The 18050-nt window shown below is 45.2% G+C and overlaps 3 protein-coding genes across 11 annotated transcripts; 1 reads left to right on the top strand and 2 right to left on the bottom strand.

The window, feature by feature from the left end:
* Positions 1-183: 183 nt before the first annotated feature.
* NIT1 (nitrilase 1) lies at positions 184-3597 on the bottom strand. Of its 7 annotated transcripts, none has more exons than XM_045547133.1 (7): positions 3319-3597; positions 2368-2466; positions 1847-2134; positions 1633-1736; positions 1277-1410; positions 986-1111; positions 184-727 (listed from the first exon to the last, which is right to left on the bottom strand). In XM_045547133.1, exons 1-7 carry the CDS (start codon positions 3390-3392, stop codon positions 461-463), a joined length of 1092 nt encoding a protein of 363 aa, XP_045403089.1. In that variant the 5' UTR covers positions 3393-3597; the 3' UTR covers positions 184-460. The 7 variants fall into 7 exon arrangements, with proteins under 7 accessions (XP_045403089.1, XP_045403091.1, XP_045403094.1 ...); XM_045547135.1 differs by having other exon boundaries at positions 1847-2101; positions 3319-3596; XM_045547138.1 differs by lacking the exon at positions 3319-3597 and adding an exon at positions 3064-3169 and having other exon boundaries at positions 1847-2101.
* PFDN2 (prefoldin subunit 2) lies at positions 3138-15223 on the top strand. Its single transcript, XM_045547150.1, has 4 exons — positions 3138-3288; positions 13648-13736; positions 13849-13972; positions 14919-15223. The coding sequence occupies exons 1-4, from the start codon at positions 3214-3216 to the stop codon at positions 15093-15095; spliced, it is 465 nt and encodes a 154-aa protein (XP_045403106.1). The 5' UTR covers positions 3138-3213; the 3' UTR covers positions 15096-15223.
* Positions 15224-15426: 203 nt separating this feature from the next.
* On the bottom strand, positions 15427-17715 carry KLHDC9 (kelch domain containing 9). Of its 3 annotated transcripts, none has more exons than XM_045547141.1 (4): positions 16998-17715; positions 16247-16406; positions 15957-16179; positions 15427-15710 (listed from the first exon to the last, which is right to left on the bottom strand). In XM_045547141.1, the coding sequence occupies exons 1-4, from the start codon at positions 17522-17524 to the stop codon at positions 15544-15546; spliced, it is 1077 nt and encodes a 358-aa protein (XP_045403097.1). In that variant the 5' UTR covers positions 17525-17715; the 3' UTR covers positions 15427-15543. The 3 variants fall into 3 exon arrangements, with proteins under 3 accessions (XP_045403097.1, XP_045403099.1, XP_045403098.1); XM_045547143.1 differs by having other exon boundaries at positions 15427-15671; XM_045547142.1 differs by having other exon boundaries at positions 15957-16155.
* Positions 17716-18050: the final 335 nt, after the last annotated feature.

The raw sequence follows: 18050 nt of genomic DNA, 5'->3' as shown, positions 1-18050 counted from the left end.
CCCTCCTCTTACCCCTATTCCCACTCCCATGCTTGGGAGAGTGGGGCTGGAACATGCACTGAGTGTTGCACTTTTATTTAGGTAGGGAGGCATGTTGAATGAGCCAGGGGGCCTAGAAGTGGAACCTAGTCCAACTGGTACAATACCACCTCCCCTTCCAGCTCCCAAAGATGTCCAGGCACAGACTTTATGATTATTGTATTTTTTCCAATGCCAGTGCTGCTCAGCCCTCAGCATAACTTCAGTTTTCATGAAATAAACAATGACTATATAAAATTCCACCTTTCTGAAACTGAAATCTGAGCTCAGGTGAAAGTTTCTTCTTTCCCAGTAAGCTGAGCCTATGTTCCATCAAAAGAGTCAAGGTTCTCCAAGTGAGGGGAGCTGTGCCTGGGTCCTGCCTACAGGTCACAGCAGCACCAGCTCACAATGGGTGTCTCAACTCACAGAAGTCAAAGTCTTAAGACAGCGGGTGACTCAGATTGCCATAGAGGTCAGGTCTGCGGTGCTGGAATACAGGCAGGTGTTGGCGCAACTGTCGCAGATAGCTGAGGTCGATCCGGGCAAGGCAGAGACCTGGCCCCTCAGAGCAGCGGGCCACCACTGTTCCCCAGGGGTCTACTACCATGCTGTGGCCATAACTTGCTCTCTTCTCATGGTGCCGTCCACACTGTGCTGCTGCTACTACATAGCACTGGGTTTCAATGGCACGGGCCCGCAACAATACCTGGAGATGAGATGTGTGTGGCAGCTAGTGGGGAAGTGACAGTAGATGGACATTTCAGGCCAGGCTACCCACTGTGACCATGCTAATAATTGCCTAGGAATGATTTACTGTGTTAACTATTCTGTATCATATGAGAGACAACTATCTGGGGAATGAATTTTCCCAGCAGGTGGGAAGGAGAAGAAAATCTTTTAACTAGTAGGGCCAAGGGAGGAGAATGAGGTGAAGAGGCCCTTACATTCTGAAGAGGTATCTTACCTCCCAGTGGGCTGGGCCTGTAACAGATCCAAAAGCTGAAGGGTAGGTAAGTATTTCTGCTCCAGCTTGAGCCAATGCCAGAGAGAGTTCAGGGAACCGCATGTCATAGCAGACAGCTAGACCAATCTGGAATGAAAAACAGCCTACTTAGCCTCCCTGTCCTGTTTGTCACACCATCTAGTCACACCCCCATTATCCCACTCCTTAGGGCTTTCCATACTACCACTTCAAAGTATTCTTATTTCCTTCCCTCATATTTCTCTCCCACCCTCATCCTCTCACAACTCCTACCTTGCCTGCTGGTGTGTCAACAGGTGACTCCAGACTGGGCCCAGGCATGGTAGAGTTGCTTTCACGCATAGGCCCCTGCCCTGGAATCTCTACATCACACAGATGTGTCTTCCTGTAAGTGGCCACTACTGATCCTAGAGTAAGAGGGAGAAGAAATATTCAGTGCTGGTGCTCTAGAATCCCAGCTTAGTTCCTCTCCTCCCAAGGAGGAGACAGTTTATAAGCTAGAAACAAAAGTACAAACTCCCCTAAAACCTTGGGCCAAGGAAGTAGAGTTGAAAAACAAAATTCTAGAGAATCTAAGTTTAGGTAGAAGAACCTGGGAAGAGGCAGGCTAAAGGGTTATGAAGTCTTACCCTTGCTGTTCAGAAGCACATGACAATTGTAGATTTTCTGAGTGTGCTCCCAGTCTTGGCCACGCTCATGGAAACCACCCAAGGACAGCCAGAGTCCACATTCCCTGGGGGGAGGGGACACTGACAACTCTTTTCAAGGCTCTACCCTCATATCTGACAATCCAGGGCACTGCCCAACAAAGATTCTACCTCTCCCTCCCTCTTTCCCTGATACCTGGCAAGCTGGGTATATTCTCCCAAAAGGTTCCCACCCAGTGGCTCAGACAGGCGCAGCGTCTCCGCAGGGTCCCGTGCAATGAAGTCAAATGCCTCAGGCAGGAAAGCCAGGCAAGCACCCAGTCTGGCAGCTTCTTGAACCAGCTCAGCACAAGTTTTAAAGTTCTGTTGCTTGTCTGGTGTCGATGTTACCTGGCACACAGCCACCAGGGGCAGTTCCCAGGAGGAAGAGGAGCTAGCCATGGCTCTGGGCCTGTGAATGGCACAGGCAGGATTCTCAGATTTCCTAGCATGGGGAAACCCAAGTTTAAAGATCAGGGGCTCAAATGGGTAGGCAGGAAGGTGGAGCTTCCTTTTGATTCTGCTCTTACAGGGCACACTGACCTAGGGTTAATGGGGCTCATTAATCAAATGTTCTACGGATGGTTGATGTCCATGTGTCTCCTGCTATCCATTTAACAAACATTTATTGAGCATCTACTATGTGCCTGGCACTGAGGACACAACGAAACATGTTACCTGGGCTGAGCACAATGTACTGACAGTCGAAGTATCCGGAGTCCGGGACACAGAAGAAGGGACAGGAGTTGGTGAGGAGGCCTGGTGATGAAGCCCAGCCTGAGGAAGGTGAGAAATCAGGACACGAACTCTCTCCCTCAAGCAATAAATTTCTAGGATTCTCTCTACATACTGTGAGGCTGAATCTGGGCTCTGCCAGTAAAAACCCCCAAGTCTTCAAAAACGCTCTTTATTATAATCATGGGCAACAGGAAGAGATCATAAAGTGGGAAGATGGAGGAAGGGGGTCTGCTTGGCGCCTGAATACCTCAACTTCCAGCGATCTCACATTAAACCGAAGCCCTTTTCCTCTGCCAAACGTCTCCGCAGTTCAAAAGTCATCTCCCGGAAACTTCCTTGTTTTTTCCAAGCCTCTCTTTTTAACTATGCACTTGCACAGCTTTACTGACTCAAAGCAAATTTCCCCTCTTACACCAGAACCTCTGAGGGAAAGTTCACCCTCCCTCGTCTCCCACCACCCCAACCAAGGTGAGCAGGAAGCACAGGAACCCAGATCCCAACCCGCGCTCCCACCCTCCAGTTAGCCCGTCCTTCCCAGCCTCTCCCAGGGGCAGCATTTCTGTTGCACAAGTTAAAGCAGTTAAAGCACCGCAAGTGAAATTCACCGCGGCCGACGGAATAGGGGGTAGGTCCTACATGAAGATACAGCCAACACCACTCGCAGCATCCGAACCGAACAGCAGCCTGGAGCCAGGGCCGCCGGGGCGAGTGGGCGGTAACTCCCAGACAGGACGTGACGCAAGGCGGGGCTGAGCTGCGCGGCCGGAAACCCGGCAGGCGGCAAAGATGGCGGAGAACAGCGGTCGCGCCGGCAAGAGCAGCGGGAGCAGTGCGGGGAAGGGGGCGGTGTCGGCAGAGCAGGTGAGAAGCCGAGAGCGCGAAGGAGGGTACCTGGCTCTGGGTCCGGAGTCCATGCGAGAAGTGGGAGCCCATGGCTTCTGCAGACCTTTTGGCCAGTCCCACATTTGCGTGGCTGCCTAGAGAAGAGAGGGCCCCTGGAGAAGCTAGCCCAGCCCCCAGGGAGAGAGTAGGTGGTTGGGTAGGTGAGAGCCACGCCTCCCTGGGGTATTGAGTGAGCCTGGCGAAAGGGAAAGCCCTGAGATTCAGGGTGTGGGAGTATGGGAGATGGTGGTCGCTTTCCCTGTCTCTCCTCAACACTTCCCAAACAGGACATGGCCGCGCAAGGCAGCTCGAAATGAATCCCAGAGGATGAGTCAATGGGGTGGTGTGTAGTCTGTTACCTGACCCTGAACCCACGTTGACAGTCGCCGTCACGCTGCAGAGCCACGTGACTCACAAACTCAGTCTAGTTGTATACTGTTTTGACTTGGGAGTTCATTATTAGGTTGAATTTTTTAGAGACCAGAAACCCTTTTCAAATCCGACTTTGTGTTTTCCCCAGTGGCTAGCATTGGGACACGTTTGATAAATTAATCAGGAATCCCTTTGTGGTTTGGGAACCGTGGTTTGCTAACAGTGGGGCTAGTGTCTAATCGGAGTAGGAACAAATCTACACAGTAGAATTGAAAGCAGTTAAACAACGGCTATTTTAATTGTAGGTTCATTTATCAGTTATTTTTGAACAATAAATGCAGGCAAAGGTATCTGCATAAAGATTTTTTAAGACCATCCTCTGCCGTCAAAGAGCATAGTCTGGTGGGGTAAAAAAGATATGCAAAATGCTAATAATAGGCAGAATATGTGTCCTAAGGGAGGTATAAAGTGCCATAGGATAGAGATAATTTCCGACATGGGGGAAAAGGCAGAAAGAAGGGACCTAATACTTTTTTATGGTCTACCATGTGCTAGGCATTCTGCTGGGTACAGGGAAACAGGTACAATAGTTCCCCCCTTATCCGTGGGCGATACATTCCAAGACGCCCAGTGGGTGCCTGAAACCACTGGATAGAACTGAACCCTAAATACACTGTGTCTTTTCCTATACATACATACATACCTATGACAAAGTTTAACCTATAAATTAGGCACAGTTAAAAGATTAACAATAACTAATTATAAAACAGGTGAATTATAACAATATACTGTAATAAAAGTTATGTAAATGTGGTTTCTCTCTCTCTCAAAATATCTTACTGTACTGCACTCACCTTTCTTGTGATGATGTGAGATGATAAAATGATGAGATGTCAAAGGTTGGAAGTCAGGAGCGGATGATGTCAGTGACTAATGGTGGTTGGCAGTGTATACAGCATGGATACGATGGACAAAGGGATGATTCATGTCCTTGGCAGAATGGAGCGGGATGGAATGAGATTTAATCACGATACTCAGAATGGTGTGCAATTTAAAACTTATGCATTCTTTATTTTGAAATTTTCCATTTAATATTTTCAGACCACAGGTAACTAAAACTTGGAAAGTAAAACTAAGGATAAGGGGGGACTACTGTAGATGGAATAGACTTTGTCTTCAGGTTGCTGATAGACTCATTTGAGAAAAGACAAACCAAACAATAAAGATTTATGTGTTGCACAGTCCCTTCTTTATGACAGCTAGAGGAAAGATCCCTTACTAATCAAGAGTTATAGGATTTGGGGGATGGGTGGAAAAGGGAAGCTGTGTTATAGAAGGAAGGCTAAGAGCATTCTTATACACTGGGGTCAGGCAAACCTGGGTTTGAATTCCATTCCTGCTATTTACTATTTATATATGAACTCCTATGAGTTACTTCTCAGCCTTCTCCATCTGTAAAAATATAATAGTACCTATCTCTTCACTGTATTTAGCGTATTAGGCAGGACAGTGCATGCAAAGCATTTTGCACATGTGTTTAGTAAATGCTAGTTAGCTTTTGTTTTCTAAAGGAGAAAATGTTTCAGTTCAATTCTAAAGGATAAGAGAAGTTAGTCAAGGGAAGAAGGAAGTAGAAGATTTTCTAGGTAGAGGGAATAATGTGTTCCAAAGCACTAAGGGATGAGATTGCCTGGCATTGTTTGGGATGTGGGTAGACATAAAGTTTGAGATAGATTGCAAGGCTTGAATATGGAGAAAAAGGAATAAAAAAAGGAATATGATGTCTTGGGTTTCTTTCTTTGGTAGGTAATGGTGCCATAGGGAATGTAGGAAGACTGACAAGTTTAGCAGGAAAGATAAATTTATTTTAGGATTTTGAGTTTGGATTTCTTGTGGGACATCCAGTTAGACATTTAGCAGGCAGTTTGATTTATAAATCTTGACATACAGAAAGAATTCTGAGATATGGATTAGAGAATTGAGTTTATGGATGGTAGAAAAAGCCATGATTGTGGATGAAAGTTATCACTTTTTGTAGTTTGTACAGAAAGTGAAAAAAGTGGAACAAGGGTGGTAGAGGAGAAAGAGAAGCCCTCAAAGGAGACTGAGGAGGTGTGATAATTGAGTTCTGAGGCTGTTCCTTGATTAACACTCTCTATTTGGCCTTTGTTTGTATTCTCAGAATACTGGGTAAAAAATATAATATTTATCATTGCTGCAAATTTGAGTCACATATGTCCCTTACAAACAAGATGGAAACCAGTAACACGTGGTAGGCACCTTACTTGTTTTATCTTCTGTTATTTAATTACTGCCATTTGAAGTAGGTGTATTATAGATGAGGACATTTGAATTTCAGAGGCTTTAGTTAACCTGCCCAAAGTCAGTAACTAGAAGATCCAGGGCTTTTAATTGAAGGACTTGAGAATCAGACCCATTTTTTTCCACTTATACCATGATTATATTAGACATATTTAAGCTGAGCCCTGAAGGATTGGATGGATTTAAATAGGTGGCAATGGGAATAGAAAATAGGGAATATGTCTACGGCCATACCACCCTGAACGCGCCCAGTCTCATCTGATCTTGGAAGCTAAGCAGGGTTGGGCCTGGTTAGTACTTGGGAGAAAATATGGAATAGAATAAGAAGAGGAGAGTTGGGGAGCATGGATTCACATGAAGTGTGGCTGGTTAGTTTACCTAAACCATGAGTTAGAAAGATGTGGTCCTTAAAGCAAGAAAGTTGAGTAAGGCCATAGGGGTCTTTGAGTGGATGGCAAGGAATTTGGGACTTTTTAACATAAGCAGTGAAGGAATCATAGAAGGATATATGTTATATTATTATTTTCCTATTATATAAAATAATACATGTTTATTGTAGGAAATGTAGAAAACAGGAAAAAGTTCAAACCAGGAAATAAATTACCCATACTTCTACTATCCAGAGATAACTATTCTTACCATTTTGGAGTATATTCTTTGAGAGGGTTTTTTCCCCACCTCCTTTATATTTTTGTGTATATACGTGTGGACACAAAGGGAGGGCATGTGTTTTATATTTACACATTTTATTTTCCAAAATTAGGATTATACAGTATATACTGTTTTGTAATCTGCTCTTGAAGCCTAATAATACATCATGAACACTTTTCTGTGTCATCCAAGTGTTAGGACAATTAAATTAGCAATAGTGTGTAGGATGGATTTGGAGAGTCCAAAAATAGGGAGATCATTTAGAAGACTATTGCAGTAGTTTAGACGAGAGGGTAATGAAGGCCTGAACTAGGGGTCAGTGAGCCTAAGAGAAATTGGCTGAGGTAAGTACAGAAAGTTTGGCAGTTGATGGGATTACAGTGTGTTCAAAGATGAAACCAGAGTTTCCTACTTCGAGGGCTAGAGTGATGTCATTAGCAGAAATAGGGGAAACAAGAAGATTAGTTCAGCCTTGAATGATCTGAGTTTAAGGTATCCATGAGACATTTAGGCAGAGGATGATCTGTAATAATAGCAGCTACTATTTATTGACAAGTTGTAGAGTAAAGGCAATTGTTGAAACTATAGAAGTTGCTAAGAATGACAATTGAAACAGTATACGTAGGGCTGGCCATGGCACACACCTGTAATCCTAGCATTTTAGGAGGCTAAAGCAGGAGAATGATCGAGGCCAGCCTGGGCAACATAGCGAGACCTCCATCCCTACCCCCACCACCAAAAAGAATTTTTAAAAAATTAGCCAGGCCTGGTCATTCACATCTGTGGTCCTAGCTACTTGGAAGGCTGAGGCAGGAGAATCCCTTGAACCTAGGAGTTTGAGATTAAAATGAGCTATGATTGCACCACTGAACTCTAGCTTGGGTGACAGAGGGAGAGCATCTCAAAAAAAAAAAAAAAGTGTAAGGAATAAAGGGAGAAGTACTGTGAACAGAATCTTAGAGCCTGTCTCCATTGTAGGAGTGAGAGAGGAAGAACTTTGAAAAAGGAGAAAGAAGAGGGTTGAAATAGGAAAGAGAACCAGAGAACTGAAGGGTCCTAGAAACCAAAGGGGAGTAGAGGACCTACACTGTATCAGGCCCTTAAAATATTATCGCAGTTGGCCGGGCTGGGTGGCACACGCCTATAATCTTAGCACTCTGGGAGGCCAAGGTGGGAAGATTACTTGAGGTCAGCAGTTCAAGACCAGCCAGAGCAAGAGCGAGACCCTGTCTCTACTAAAAATAGAAAAAATTATTGGGGCACAGTGGTGGATGACTGCAGTCCCATCTACTTGGGACACTGAGGCAGGAGGATTGCTTGAGCCCAGGAGTTTGAGGTTGCTGTGAGCTAGGTTGATGCCATGGCACTCTAGCCCGGGCAACAGAGTATGAGACTCTGTCTCAAAAGGAAAAAATAAATAAAACATATTATCTCAGTTTAGTTCTCATTGTTACCTTATGGTGGTGGTTCTCAACCTGTGTGATTTCCCCTAGGAGACATTTAGCAGTGCTTGGAGAAATTTTTGGCTTTTAATGGGTAAAGCCCAGGGATGTTGCTAAACATCCTACAATGCATAAGACAGCCTCCACAACAACAAATTATCTGGCCAGTGTTGAGAAACCCTGCCCTATGGTAAATTAGCTCCATTTTATAAATGAATAAACAGGAGAAGTTAAGTAATTCAGCCACGTAGCAAGTAAATGGCAAAATTAGGATTTGGACCCAGCTCAGACTCTACTTTGGGCTTTTTCCACTATACCATGTTGCTGCTCAAAGGAAGAGAGTTTTAAGAAGCAGATTGAAAACTGAGAATAGGTGGTTGGAATGTTCAATTAGGTAGAAGGCCATTCAAGGTCTTTGAGAAGATAGTTTGACAACTAATAATAGTTTAATAACTGGTATAGATAGAAGACAATTAGAAGGCAATTTAAAGTGAGTTGGGAGTGAATGGGAGGTGAGGAAGTGGAGGCAGTGAGTGTAGACTAGTCCTAAAAAATTCGATGAAGAGAAGGGATGAATACCATTATTTGATGAAGTAGTAAGGTCAAAAACGTTTTCTTTGATAGAGAGTTTAGTATGTTTGTCAAAAAAGGGGGCACTGAACTGAACAGACAGTAATTAGTGGAGCAGTAGCCCAGAAAATTCTTTTCCAGATGCATCCATTCATAATTCTTTACCTCTTCTATTGTTCCATTGAATCCAGTAAGAGTAAAAGTCGGCTGGGTGCAGTGGCTCACGCCTGTAATCCTAGCATTCTGGGAGGCCAAAGTGAGAGGATCGCTTGAGCTCAGGAATTCAAGACCAGCCTAAGTAAGAGTGGGATCCTGTCTTTACCAAAAATAGAAAAATTGGCATAGCATGGTGGCATGTGCCTGTAGTCCCAGCTACTCAGGGGACTGAGACAGGAGGATTGCTTGAGCCCAGGAGTTCGAGGTTGCAGTGAGCTATGATGATGCCACTGCACTCTAGCCAGGGCAACAGAACAAGACCCTGTCTCAAAAAAAAAAAAAATTAAGTAACTGACGTGCATTTATGTGTGAGCACATAAAAGGGGTTAATATATGGGAGTGCGGGATGGCCAGGACTGCTTACTGGAAGAATCTAAATTGAAACCTAAAGAAAGAATTAGAGGTAGGCAGAGAAAAATGGAATGAGAGGTTTGGGAAAGTATACTAGGTAAGGTGAAGATTCTGTGAAAATACCTAAAGGCAAATGATTAGAGAAACTACCAGTGGCTTAAGACAGTGAGAGTACTGAGTTAAGATGTGGAGGGAAGGATTGATTGGGAGAGGTAAGCAAGGCCCAGGTCTTTATAGGACTTTTTTCACTGTGTTGAGTAGCTTGGATTTTATCCTGTGAACATTGGGAACTGTTGAAAGTTTTAGGCATGTGAATAATGTGGTTAGGTTTATATTTTAGGTCACTTGTGCCACAGTGTGGGGAATAGATTGAAGGGGGCAAATCTGGAGGCAGTGTAGAACTGAGGAGGCTACAATAGTACAGGTGTGGTAGAAGTGGATGGATTTGAGGAATTTAGCAGAAAGATGTGACTTAGAGATTAACTGGATGTGGGTAGTGAATCAAGGATGATTACAAGTTTTCTGGAATTAGGATCTCAACTCTAAAAAATTATTAAATTAACAAAAATAGTAAAAGCTATACCTAGGGCTTTGGGGAAACAGGCACAATCATGACATCGCTGATAAGAATATAAATTCCTCTGGTCATCTTGGAGGGTTTTCTAGCAACATGTAATAGAAACTATAATAATGTTCATACCCTTTTGACTCATTAATGTCACTTTTGGGAATATGATTCAAGAAAGATGGCCATAAAACTTTTGTACTCCTTGTCCAAAGATATTTAACATCAGTGCTGTTATGGAAAAATTGGAAACAACCTAAATGTTCCAACAACAGAGGACTAGTTAACCAGTTTTTAAAAATATATCAGTAGGCTGCGCATGGTGGCATGCGGCTGTAGTGCCAGCTACCTAAGAGACTGAGACAGTAGGATTGCTTGAGCCCAGGAGTTCAGGTCCACCCTGGGCAACATGTAACGAGACCCTGTCTCTTAAAAAAAAAAAATCAATAGGGCATACATGCTATATAGCCCTTAAAAATTAGAAAACTATGTCCTATATAAAATGGTTTGTACGTGCCAATCATGAGAATGTAAAGAGTTCTGTGGAGTCGTAAGAATTGAAGTTACTTTAGAAAAGGATATATATTAGTAGTTAGTATTTTAATTTAATTGATTCTTTTCCAGTAGGGATGTTTGTAGAATGCTGATGCCAGACGAGGAGAATAGAGAATAAGGAAAAGAAGGAAAATTAGGTCTAGCCATAGGGAAGAAGACCATTGGAAAAGTTGTAGTTTAGAGGCTGGGCTTGTTGGCTCACACCTGTAATGCTAGCACTTTGGAAGGTTGAAGTGGGAGGGAGGATCACTTGAGTTTAGGAGTTTGAGACCAGCCTGAGCAAGAGCGAGACCCTGTCTCTACAAAAAATAGAAAAATTAGCCAGGCATGATGACAATGCCTGTAGTCCCAGCTACTCAGGAAGGTGAGGCAGGAGGATCGCTTGAGCTCAGGCGTTTGAGGTTGCAGTGAGCTGTGATGATGCCACTGTACTCTAGTTGGGGCAACAGCGCAAGGGACTCTGTCTCAAAAAAAAAAAAGAAAGAAAGAAAGAAAAAGAGAAAAAGAAACAGAAAAAAGAAAAGTTGTAGTTTAAGAGGAAGAATGTGGGAGTAATGTGGAAGTAGAGGACAGCCTTTCTGTTTTTATTACCTGGCAGACTCCAGAGATGGCAGGCTAATATTGGCTTATTTTGCATTTGTCTTACAGTTAGGTTGCAATTAGCTGTTAAGAGATTTCATTTCCTTTAAATACACTCATGGCTGAAATTTTCCATAATAACTGTGGATAACTCACACATTTAAATAGATTTGAGTTTGGTATTTGATTAAGTTCATAAAATGTAACAAGAGAAAATAGGTTGTTATTAGTAAGAATGTTGAAGAAAAGTTGGAATTTAAAAAAACCTCTTTGCCTTTAGTTGTGTTAAATTGGTGGTTGAAAAGTAGATTCCTATTAATTATTAAGGAAAATAAGTTCAGGCCTCAAATTCTGGGCACTTAAGCTAATTTAATTGGTATATATTTAACAACATACAAGCTTAGTGGCTCATGCCTGTAATCCCAGCACTTTGGGCGCCCAACATGGGAAGATCCCTTGACCCTGGGACTTTGAGACCAGCCTGAACAACATAGCAGGATCCCATCTTTACAAAAAAGTAGAAAAATTAGCTAGACGTGATGGTAGGCTCCTGTAGTCCCAGCTACTTGGGAGGCTAAAGTAGGAGGATTGTTTGAGCCCAGGAGTTTGAGGTTGCAGTGAGCTACAATGATGCCTTTGCACTCTAGCCAAGGCAACAGAGTGAGACCCTGTCTCAAAAAGAAAAAAAAAAAATCCAAAAGAGTAGATCATTTGGGTATTAGGAGAACATCTAGAATCATGTAGTTTTCTTAGATGAAATTATTTTGATCTGGAACATTCACAGTGGAGAGAAAGCTAACTATAAATGGAATGCTTTTGGTATAGCCAACAAAGATGAAAAACAGCCTGTAAATGAGTTAGATTTCCAAGGCATTTGTTGAAATGAATGGATGAAGTAGATTGAGATGAAGGGGTGATGGATGGGAGAAGGGAATGAACTGCTGGATTGACAAGTTATTGGTCAAATATTATTCCTTGGTTTATTGGCATTAGAAGGGATCTGTGGGGGTGGTGCAGTCCAGCCATTTGGATATTAGCTGAATATAAACCGTGCAGAGAAATAGCTAGAGATAAGGGGCCCTAGTAAAGATGAAGTGGTTAATCATCAATACCAGGGCAAGGTTTCTGGCAGTGTGACTACAGTTCATGTAAATGGGAGTGAGAGATTTGGCAGTGGTTTGAATGGACTGGGTCCACTGCTTTCACATGACCAGGGGGGCCCAAGGGGGCACTTCTGGATTTGGAGAGAAGGCCATGATAGTAATTAACACCCTTTACTGTTTACAAAGCTGTTTCACATTTATTGGTTCACATGATACAGCAACCTTATGAAGTAGATACCATTATTATCTGCATTTTGCAGGTAAGAAAACTAAGGCTCAAAGAGGTAACCCAGTCGTTCTCAGTTCTGGCTTCATGTTAGAATTATGTGGGAGATCTTTTTAAAAATAGTGAGGGCTAGGCCTTATCCTCAGTGATTTGGTAGTTGTTCTGAGGCTCCACTGTTCAGGTTTTTAAAATGCTCCCCAGATGATCCTAACATGTCGCCATGCTTGAGAACTGTAGGGGTAAGTGTTAAATGTCCCAGGCCGTAGAGCCAGTAGGTAGCAGAGGCAGAACTTGAAACCTTGTCTTTTGTCTCTGAGCCTCATGTTTTTCATTTTTTTCCAAATACTACCCATTCTACCCATTTACTTTATTCATTACATCTCTAATCAGAGCCCCATACCGGAAGTGATGGTGGGGATAGTATTAGTACCCAGTCTGGTTTTCACAGTTTTTATTCTCTGCTTAGTTTCTGGGCATCTAGGAGGTGGTAGTAATCACTTCTTTGGGCCTTTACATATGTTATTTCTTGTGCTGCTTTTGAGCCCATTCCCCCCTGCCTGCCTCCCTGATTTCTCAGGCTTCGGTTAAGACATTAACAGTTAGGGTTTATAGGCTATAGAAACTGACTCTGGCCAACTTACGATTTTTTTTAAAAGGAGTATTTTTGAAGAACAGTGGGTAGTTCACAGAATTTAACACAATGAAAAGAAAGGCCAAATAACTAGACTGAACAAAGTTCAATAACTAGGGCAGCTTTGGGGAACTCAGGAATAGGAATGGAGGGTCATCGCTACAGAACCACTAGGTGTCTTAGCTCCAACTGCCTTCTCTATCTGTTTATCTCTACCCCAAATTAAATCCCTATAGAGAGACTTTGGCCTAGAATAGGTCAGTTGCCCTGGGTAAGGGGTCCTGTGATCAGTGGCCCCACAAGAACCCTACCAAGTTAAGGAGGAGCAGTTCCCCAATGGATGGCATACTAGGCAGACCCAAACAAGAGTCACTTGTTACAAAGCTCTTCCTGACAGCCCTCTTTAACCTGCAAGTCTAGGCTCCCCTGTAGATACTCCAGTAGCTCTCCACCCCTGTCCCTATATTATAAATGCCTATTTCCCACCAAACTATAAACTACAAGAAGCCAGAGGCCAAATCTGTTCCGTTATATCCCCCAGATCTTAGCATATATCTTGCATATAGTAGGCTCTCGGTGTTTGGTGAATGAAATTCCAGACAGATTTAAATTAGAAATAGCAAACTTGTGTTGTCTTTTTCCAAAGTAGGTATACACTGTTGCCCCTTGGTAAAGCCTGTACCCTATGTGCTATCTTGACCCTCTGCCATTTCCACTGTCCCCTCTCTCGTCTGTTCTCCCTCTCACCTTCTTAGGTAATTGCTGGCTTCAACCGCCTCAGGCAGGAACAGCGGGGCCTGGCATCCAAAGCAGCTGAGCTGGAGATGGAGTTGAATGAGCACAGGTGAGAAAGTCAGGGAGAAGCAAACAATAGGACAGTTGCGTGGGCCATTTTGTAAGAGAGGGTTGCAGTAGAGTGGGATTGAATTCTCAGGTCCTGCCTTGTTCTACCCCAGCCTAGTGATTGATACACTGAAGGAGGTAGATGAAACCCGGAAGTGCTACCGCATGGTCGGAGGAGTGCTGGTGGAACGGACTGTCAAAGAGGTGCTGCCTGCTTTGGAGAACAACAAGGAGCAGGTGAGCAAGAATCCCTGCGTATAAACTTTAGGCAACAAAGGGGTAAGGCAAACGGGGAGGCCATAGATTTAGGAAATATGGTGGAGGAAAATCTGGATAGAAATTCGTGTTGAAGACAGCATACATAGCCTATTAGCCTATGCTTTTCTTTTTGTTTGTTTTTTTGAGACAGAGTCTCTTGCTCTGTTGCCCAGGTTGGAGTGCTGTGGCGTCAGCCTAGCTCACAGCAACCTCAAACTCCTGGGCTCAAGCAATCCTTCTGCCTCAGCCTCCCAAGTAACTGGGACTACAGGCATGTGCCACTATGCCCGGCTAATTTTTTTCTATGTATATTTTTAGCTGTCCAAATCATTTCTTTCTATTTTTAGTAGAGAAGGGGTCTCGCACTTGCTCAGGCTGGTCTCAAACTCCTGACCTCGAGTGATCCACCCGCCTCAGCCTCCCAGAGTGCTAGGATTACAGGCGTGAACCACCGCGCCCAGCCTAGCCTATGCTCTTTATGCTATGCTAAGTCTGGCTCCTTAGACAGGAGGAGTTGCTGACTGTATGCCCTTTGCATGGGCTCCGTGACCTGGCTAAATTGGGTCGGGGGTTAGAGCAGTGCTTCTCACAGTTTAGTCCATGTATAACTGCATCAGAGACACCTGAAGGACTAATGTAGCTTCCTGGACCCACTGGATCAGAACCTTTGGGAATGCCATGAAGTGACATTTTAAAAATCAGCAGACCAGGCAATTCTTACATACATTAAGGTTTATAGACCACTGTGTTTGAGAAAGGAATAATTTTAGTGCCTGGGCACTAAAGGACTAGAGGACTATTAATACTTGGTTAACAGTAAAGTTAGAAGTATCATCTCTCCTTCACTTTCCCCAATCATAGTCCATTCCAGGTGGGGGAAAGCAGTCCTGAAATCCTTATATAATCTCTGTTGCTTGCCCTCTAGATACAGAAGATCATTGAGACATTGACACAGCAGCTTCAGGCAAAGGGAAAAGAACTAAATGAATTCCGGGAAAAGCACAACATTCGTCTCATGGGGGAAGATGAGAAGCCAGCAGCCAAGGAAAACTCAGAAGGGGCTGGGGCTAAGGCCAGCTCAGCTGGAGTGTTGGTCTCCTAGAGACCAAGACCTTTGCATTTTTTTCTACCCTGACTCCCACTTCTTCTAATTTCTCTTTATTGTTATTATTATTTTCTCTGCTATTGTAATATTTTTTTGTTAATTAAATGTTTTGGTCAGAATGCTTAGCTGTATCCTGAAGCTTTCTCCCAATTAGGGGTGGAAATTGTATGGGGCAGGAGACAGCATATGATTTGTGGTTTTTGTTTCCATCAGGTTAATGCTTACAATATCAGAGTAGGACCCATATTTTATCCCTTCCCTTGCAAATAAAGGCATCTACTTATTTACTGCCTCCCCCCCCCCAAAAAAAAAGATTCAGAAACAAATGTTGACTCTCAGATTGAAATTTAATAAGCATTTGAAGTAAAGTAGATAGCTCTGGTGATAATGCTTTATGGGTTTGCAAGAAAATGGAGGTTTGGTGGGTGTGTCTTGGCACTATTCTTTAGACAAAGAGGTCCAGGATGCATACCTGTGGACTAGCTGTCCTGCCATCCTCACCAAAACCCCCAACCAGGTAAAGCTGATCATTCCAAAGGCAGGTACGATGGCCCACACGTTTCAGCCCACGGTCTGCACAGGGAAAGTGGAACCACAGAGAAGGAGACTTGCCTGTTGGGTAGGGGCAGAGGGTGGTTATTGAGGCAGAAGCACTTTGTCACCCACGGAATTCTTAACCAAAGTCTTGCCCATTATTTTCCTCTTCACTTGATTTGTGGGGTTCTTCAAATGTTTGATATTCCGTGTACTTTAACTTTTGTCAACTAATTCTTCCTCCTCCCTCCTCCATCCTCTGTAGTCTTTAGGTTCTCCTGTCTTCCCACCTTTTCCCCCTTCAACCATTAGTGTGGCTCTCACGGGTATCATAGATGTAGAGGTCATTGCAGATGGTGTCTCTAGCTCTGATTAGAGTTTCTCCACCAAACAGCACAGCAAAGGGCCCCACCACAGAACACGACTGATGCCGTAGTCCATGGGGCCCCTTCAGGGACCCCTGCCCACTGCTCACAAGCCTTGCAAGCTGTTCCATCAAATGAGGGGTAACAGGTGGTTCATCCTTAGGGGAGAAAGAAGGGACTGTCTGAAGGGATTTGGGCATCACAATTTTAGCCCCCTTCTACCCTAAGCAAGATATGAGGAGATAATACCTTAATCTTCCCATGACTCCAATGCCCAGCTACTTCTGGTTCACCTGAGTTGCAACCCCCAAAGAGCAATAGCTGATGACCTGGGTGGGGCCCAGGAGTTTGGAGCAGGGCAGCACAGTGACCTGAGCGTGAGGCTGTGTGGCAACCTTCTTCCTTGTAGCTGTGGATATGCAGAAATTCAGGCCTGAGTGAGGTTTTCTGGAAAATTTAAGTGCCACTGCCCTTGCCAAGAATAGAAAGGAGGCATGGTGCAGTGCTGTAGGTCTGATGAGAGGGAGGGTAATGCTGTAGAGCAGCATTTTCAACCTTTTTTGGCACCAGGGACCATTTCATGGAAGACACTTTTCCCATGGATGGGGAGGCAAGGGGGCAGAGCTCAGGCAGTGATGTGAGCAGTGGGGAGCAGCTGTAAATGCAACTGAAGCTTCCCTTGCTTGCCTGCAGCTTACCTCCTACTGTGTGCCCCTCCCTCAGTTCCTAAGTTTCGTGGAAGACAATTTTTCCACGGAAGGGGGCGGGGCACAGCAGCAGAGCTCTGCGTCCTGGTCCCTAACAGGCCACTGACCTGTACCGGGTCCGCAGCCTGGGATTGGGGACCGCAGCTATAGAGAGTTCGGAGGTCTTAGGGTAGGTTCCAATGGAATGAAGGTGCTAGGGTGAGCCTGTGGATAAATTGCCTGAGAAATTTAGCTTTTGTTTTTCCCGAGTAGATGAAAGGAGAGTGAAAGGTTTTGGATAAGGGGTGCCATACCAATAGGTGCGAGCGCGGGGGTCCAGCCTTAACGTGTAGATGCTTCCATATCGTCGCTGAGTGCGGATGCCTCCCTCTCGGCCAGCCACCCGCAGCTCTCCATCGGAGAGGCGGGTGCAGGTGTGGCTACTGAGGCCGGCAGGGGGGCGATCGCCAGGGGTCGCTGTCCACGCCTCCCATACGCCACGCTCTGTGTCCAGCGCAGTCACGGTGGCCAGGCGGCGCGACCCGTCCCAGCCGCCAACCACGCAGAGCCAACGCCCGCCCACCGGTGCAGCGTCGTGGTGACTGCGCTGGAGGCTGCCCCCGGCTCCCAGTCGCACGGCGTGGCCCCCAGCCGGGTCGAAGACCACTGTATCACTGCTGGGCTCTCTCGCTCCTCCTGCTAGGAGACCTCCCACCAGATAGAACCGTCCCCGCAGTTCAGTGCATGAATGGAAGGCCCGAGCCAAAAGCGCATCTCGCGCCACCGGCCGCCAGGCCCAGCCCGAGCTCCCCGCCCGATCCGGGGGCATAGCCACCGCCATGGGCCCGAGGGAGGGAACGGGCAGCAGGGTCTGCGGCTCGGAGCGCGCACCTACATGTGAGGGACAGGCACCTCGCTTTCCGTGGGCTCCCCGGGAACGTCCCCCTACCAGACATCGGTCCCGGTTCCCACCTCAAGCCTCTGCCTTCTCTCCGTTGTCGCCCAGCAACCACTGCACCGGCTGCAGTGCGACCGCTGCAAACTGAAGGTCGCAAAGCACCGGTTACCGTGGAGACAAGAGCTACCGGGGTGGTGTCACCAAGGCGACAGGTGCTGTACCAGGTCAATAAAAATCCTGTGGGATTGTTAATCTCAGAAAGTCGGGGAGCAGCCAGTTCCTCGGAGGAACCCCTGTTACCTGCGAACTGACTTGCAGTTATGACATTTGAGGTTCAGATGTTGCTTCACTGGGGTGGGGAGGGACCGTGTCCTTTTGGCTTGGGGGTTTAACTGGGACTGACCTCTCCTGGGATAAGCTAGGAAGGGGAAACAAAAGTCAGAGGGCGAGGAAGTGAAAATAGACTGAG

The sequence above is a fragment of the Lemur catta genome, chromosome 3 (assembly GCF_020740605.2).
Source record: "Lemur catta isolate mLemCat1 chromosome 3, mLemCat1.pri, whole genome shotgun sequence".
In the NCBI taxonomy this organism is placed as follows: Eukaryota; Metazoa; Chordata; class Mammalia; order Primates; family Lemuridae; genus Lemur; species Lemur catta.
Note: the sequence above shows the minus strand (reverse complement) of the source record. Positions and strands in the feature narration are given on the sequence as shown.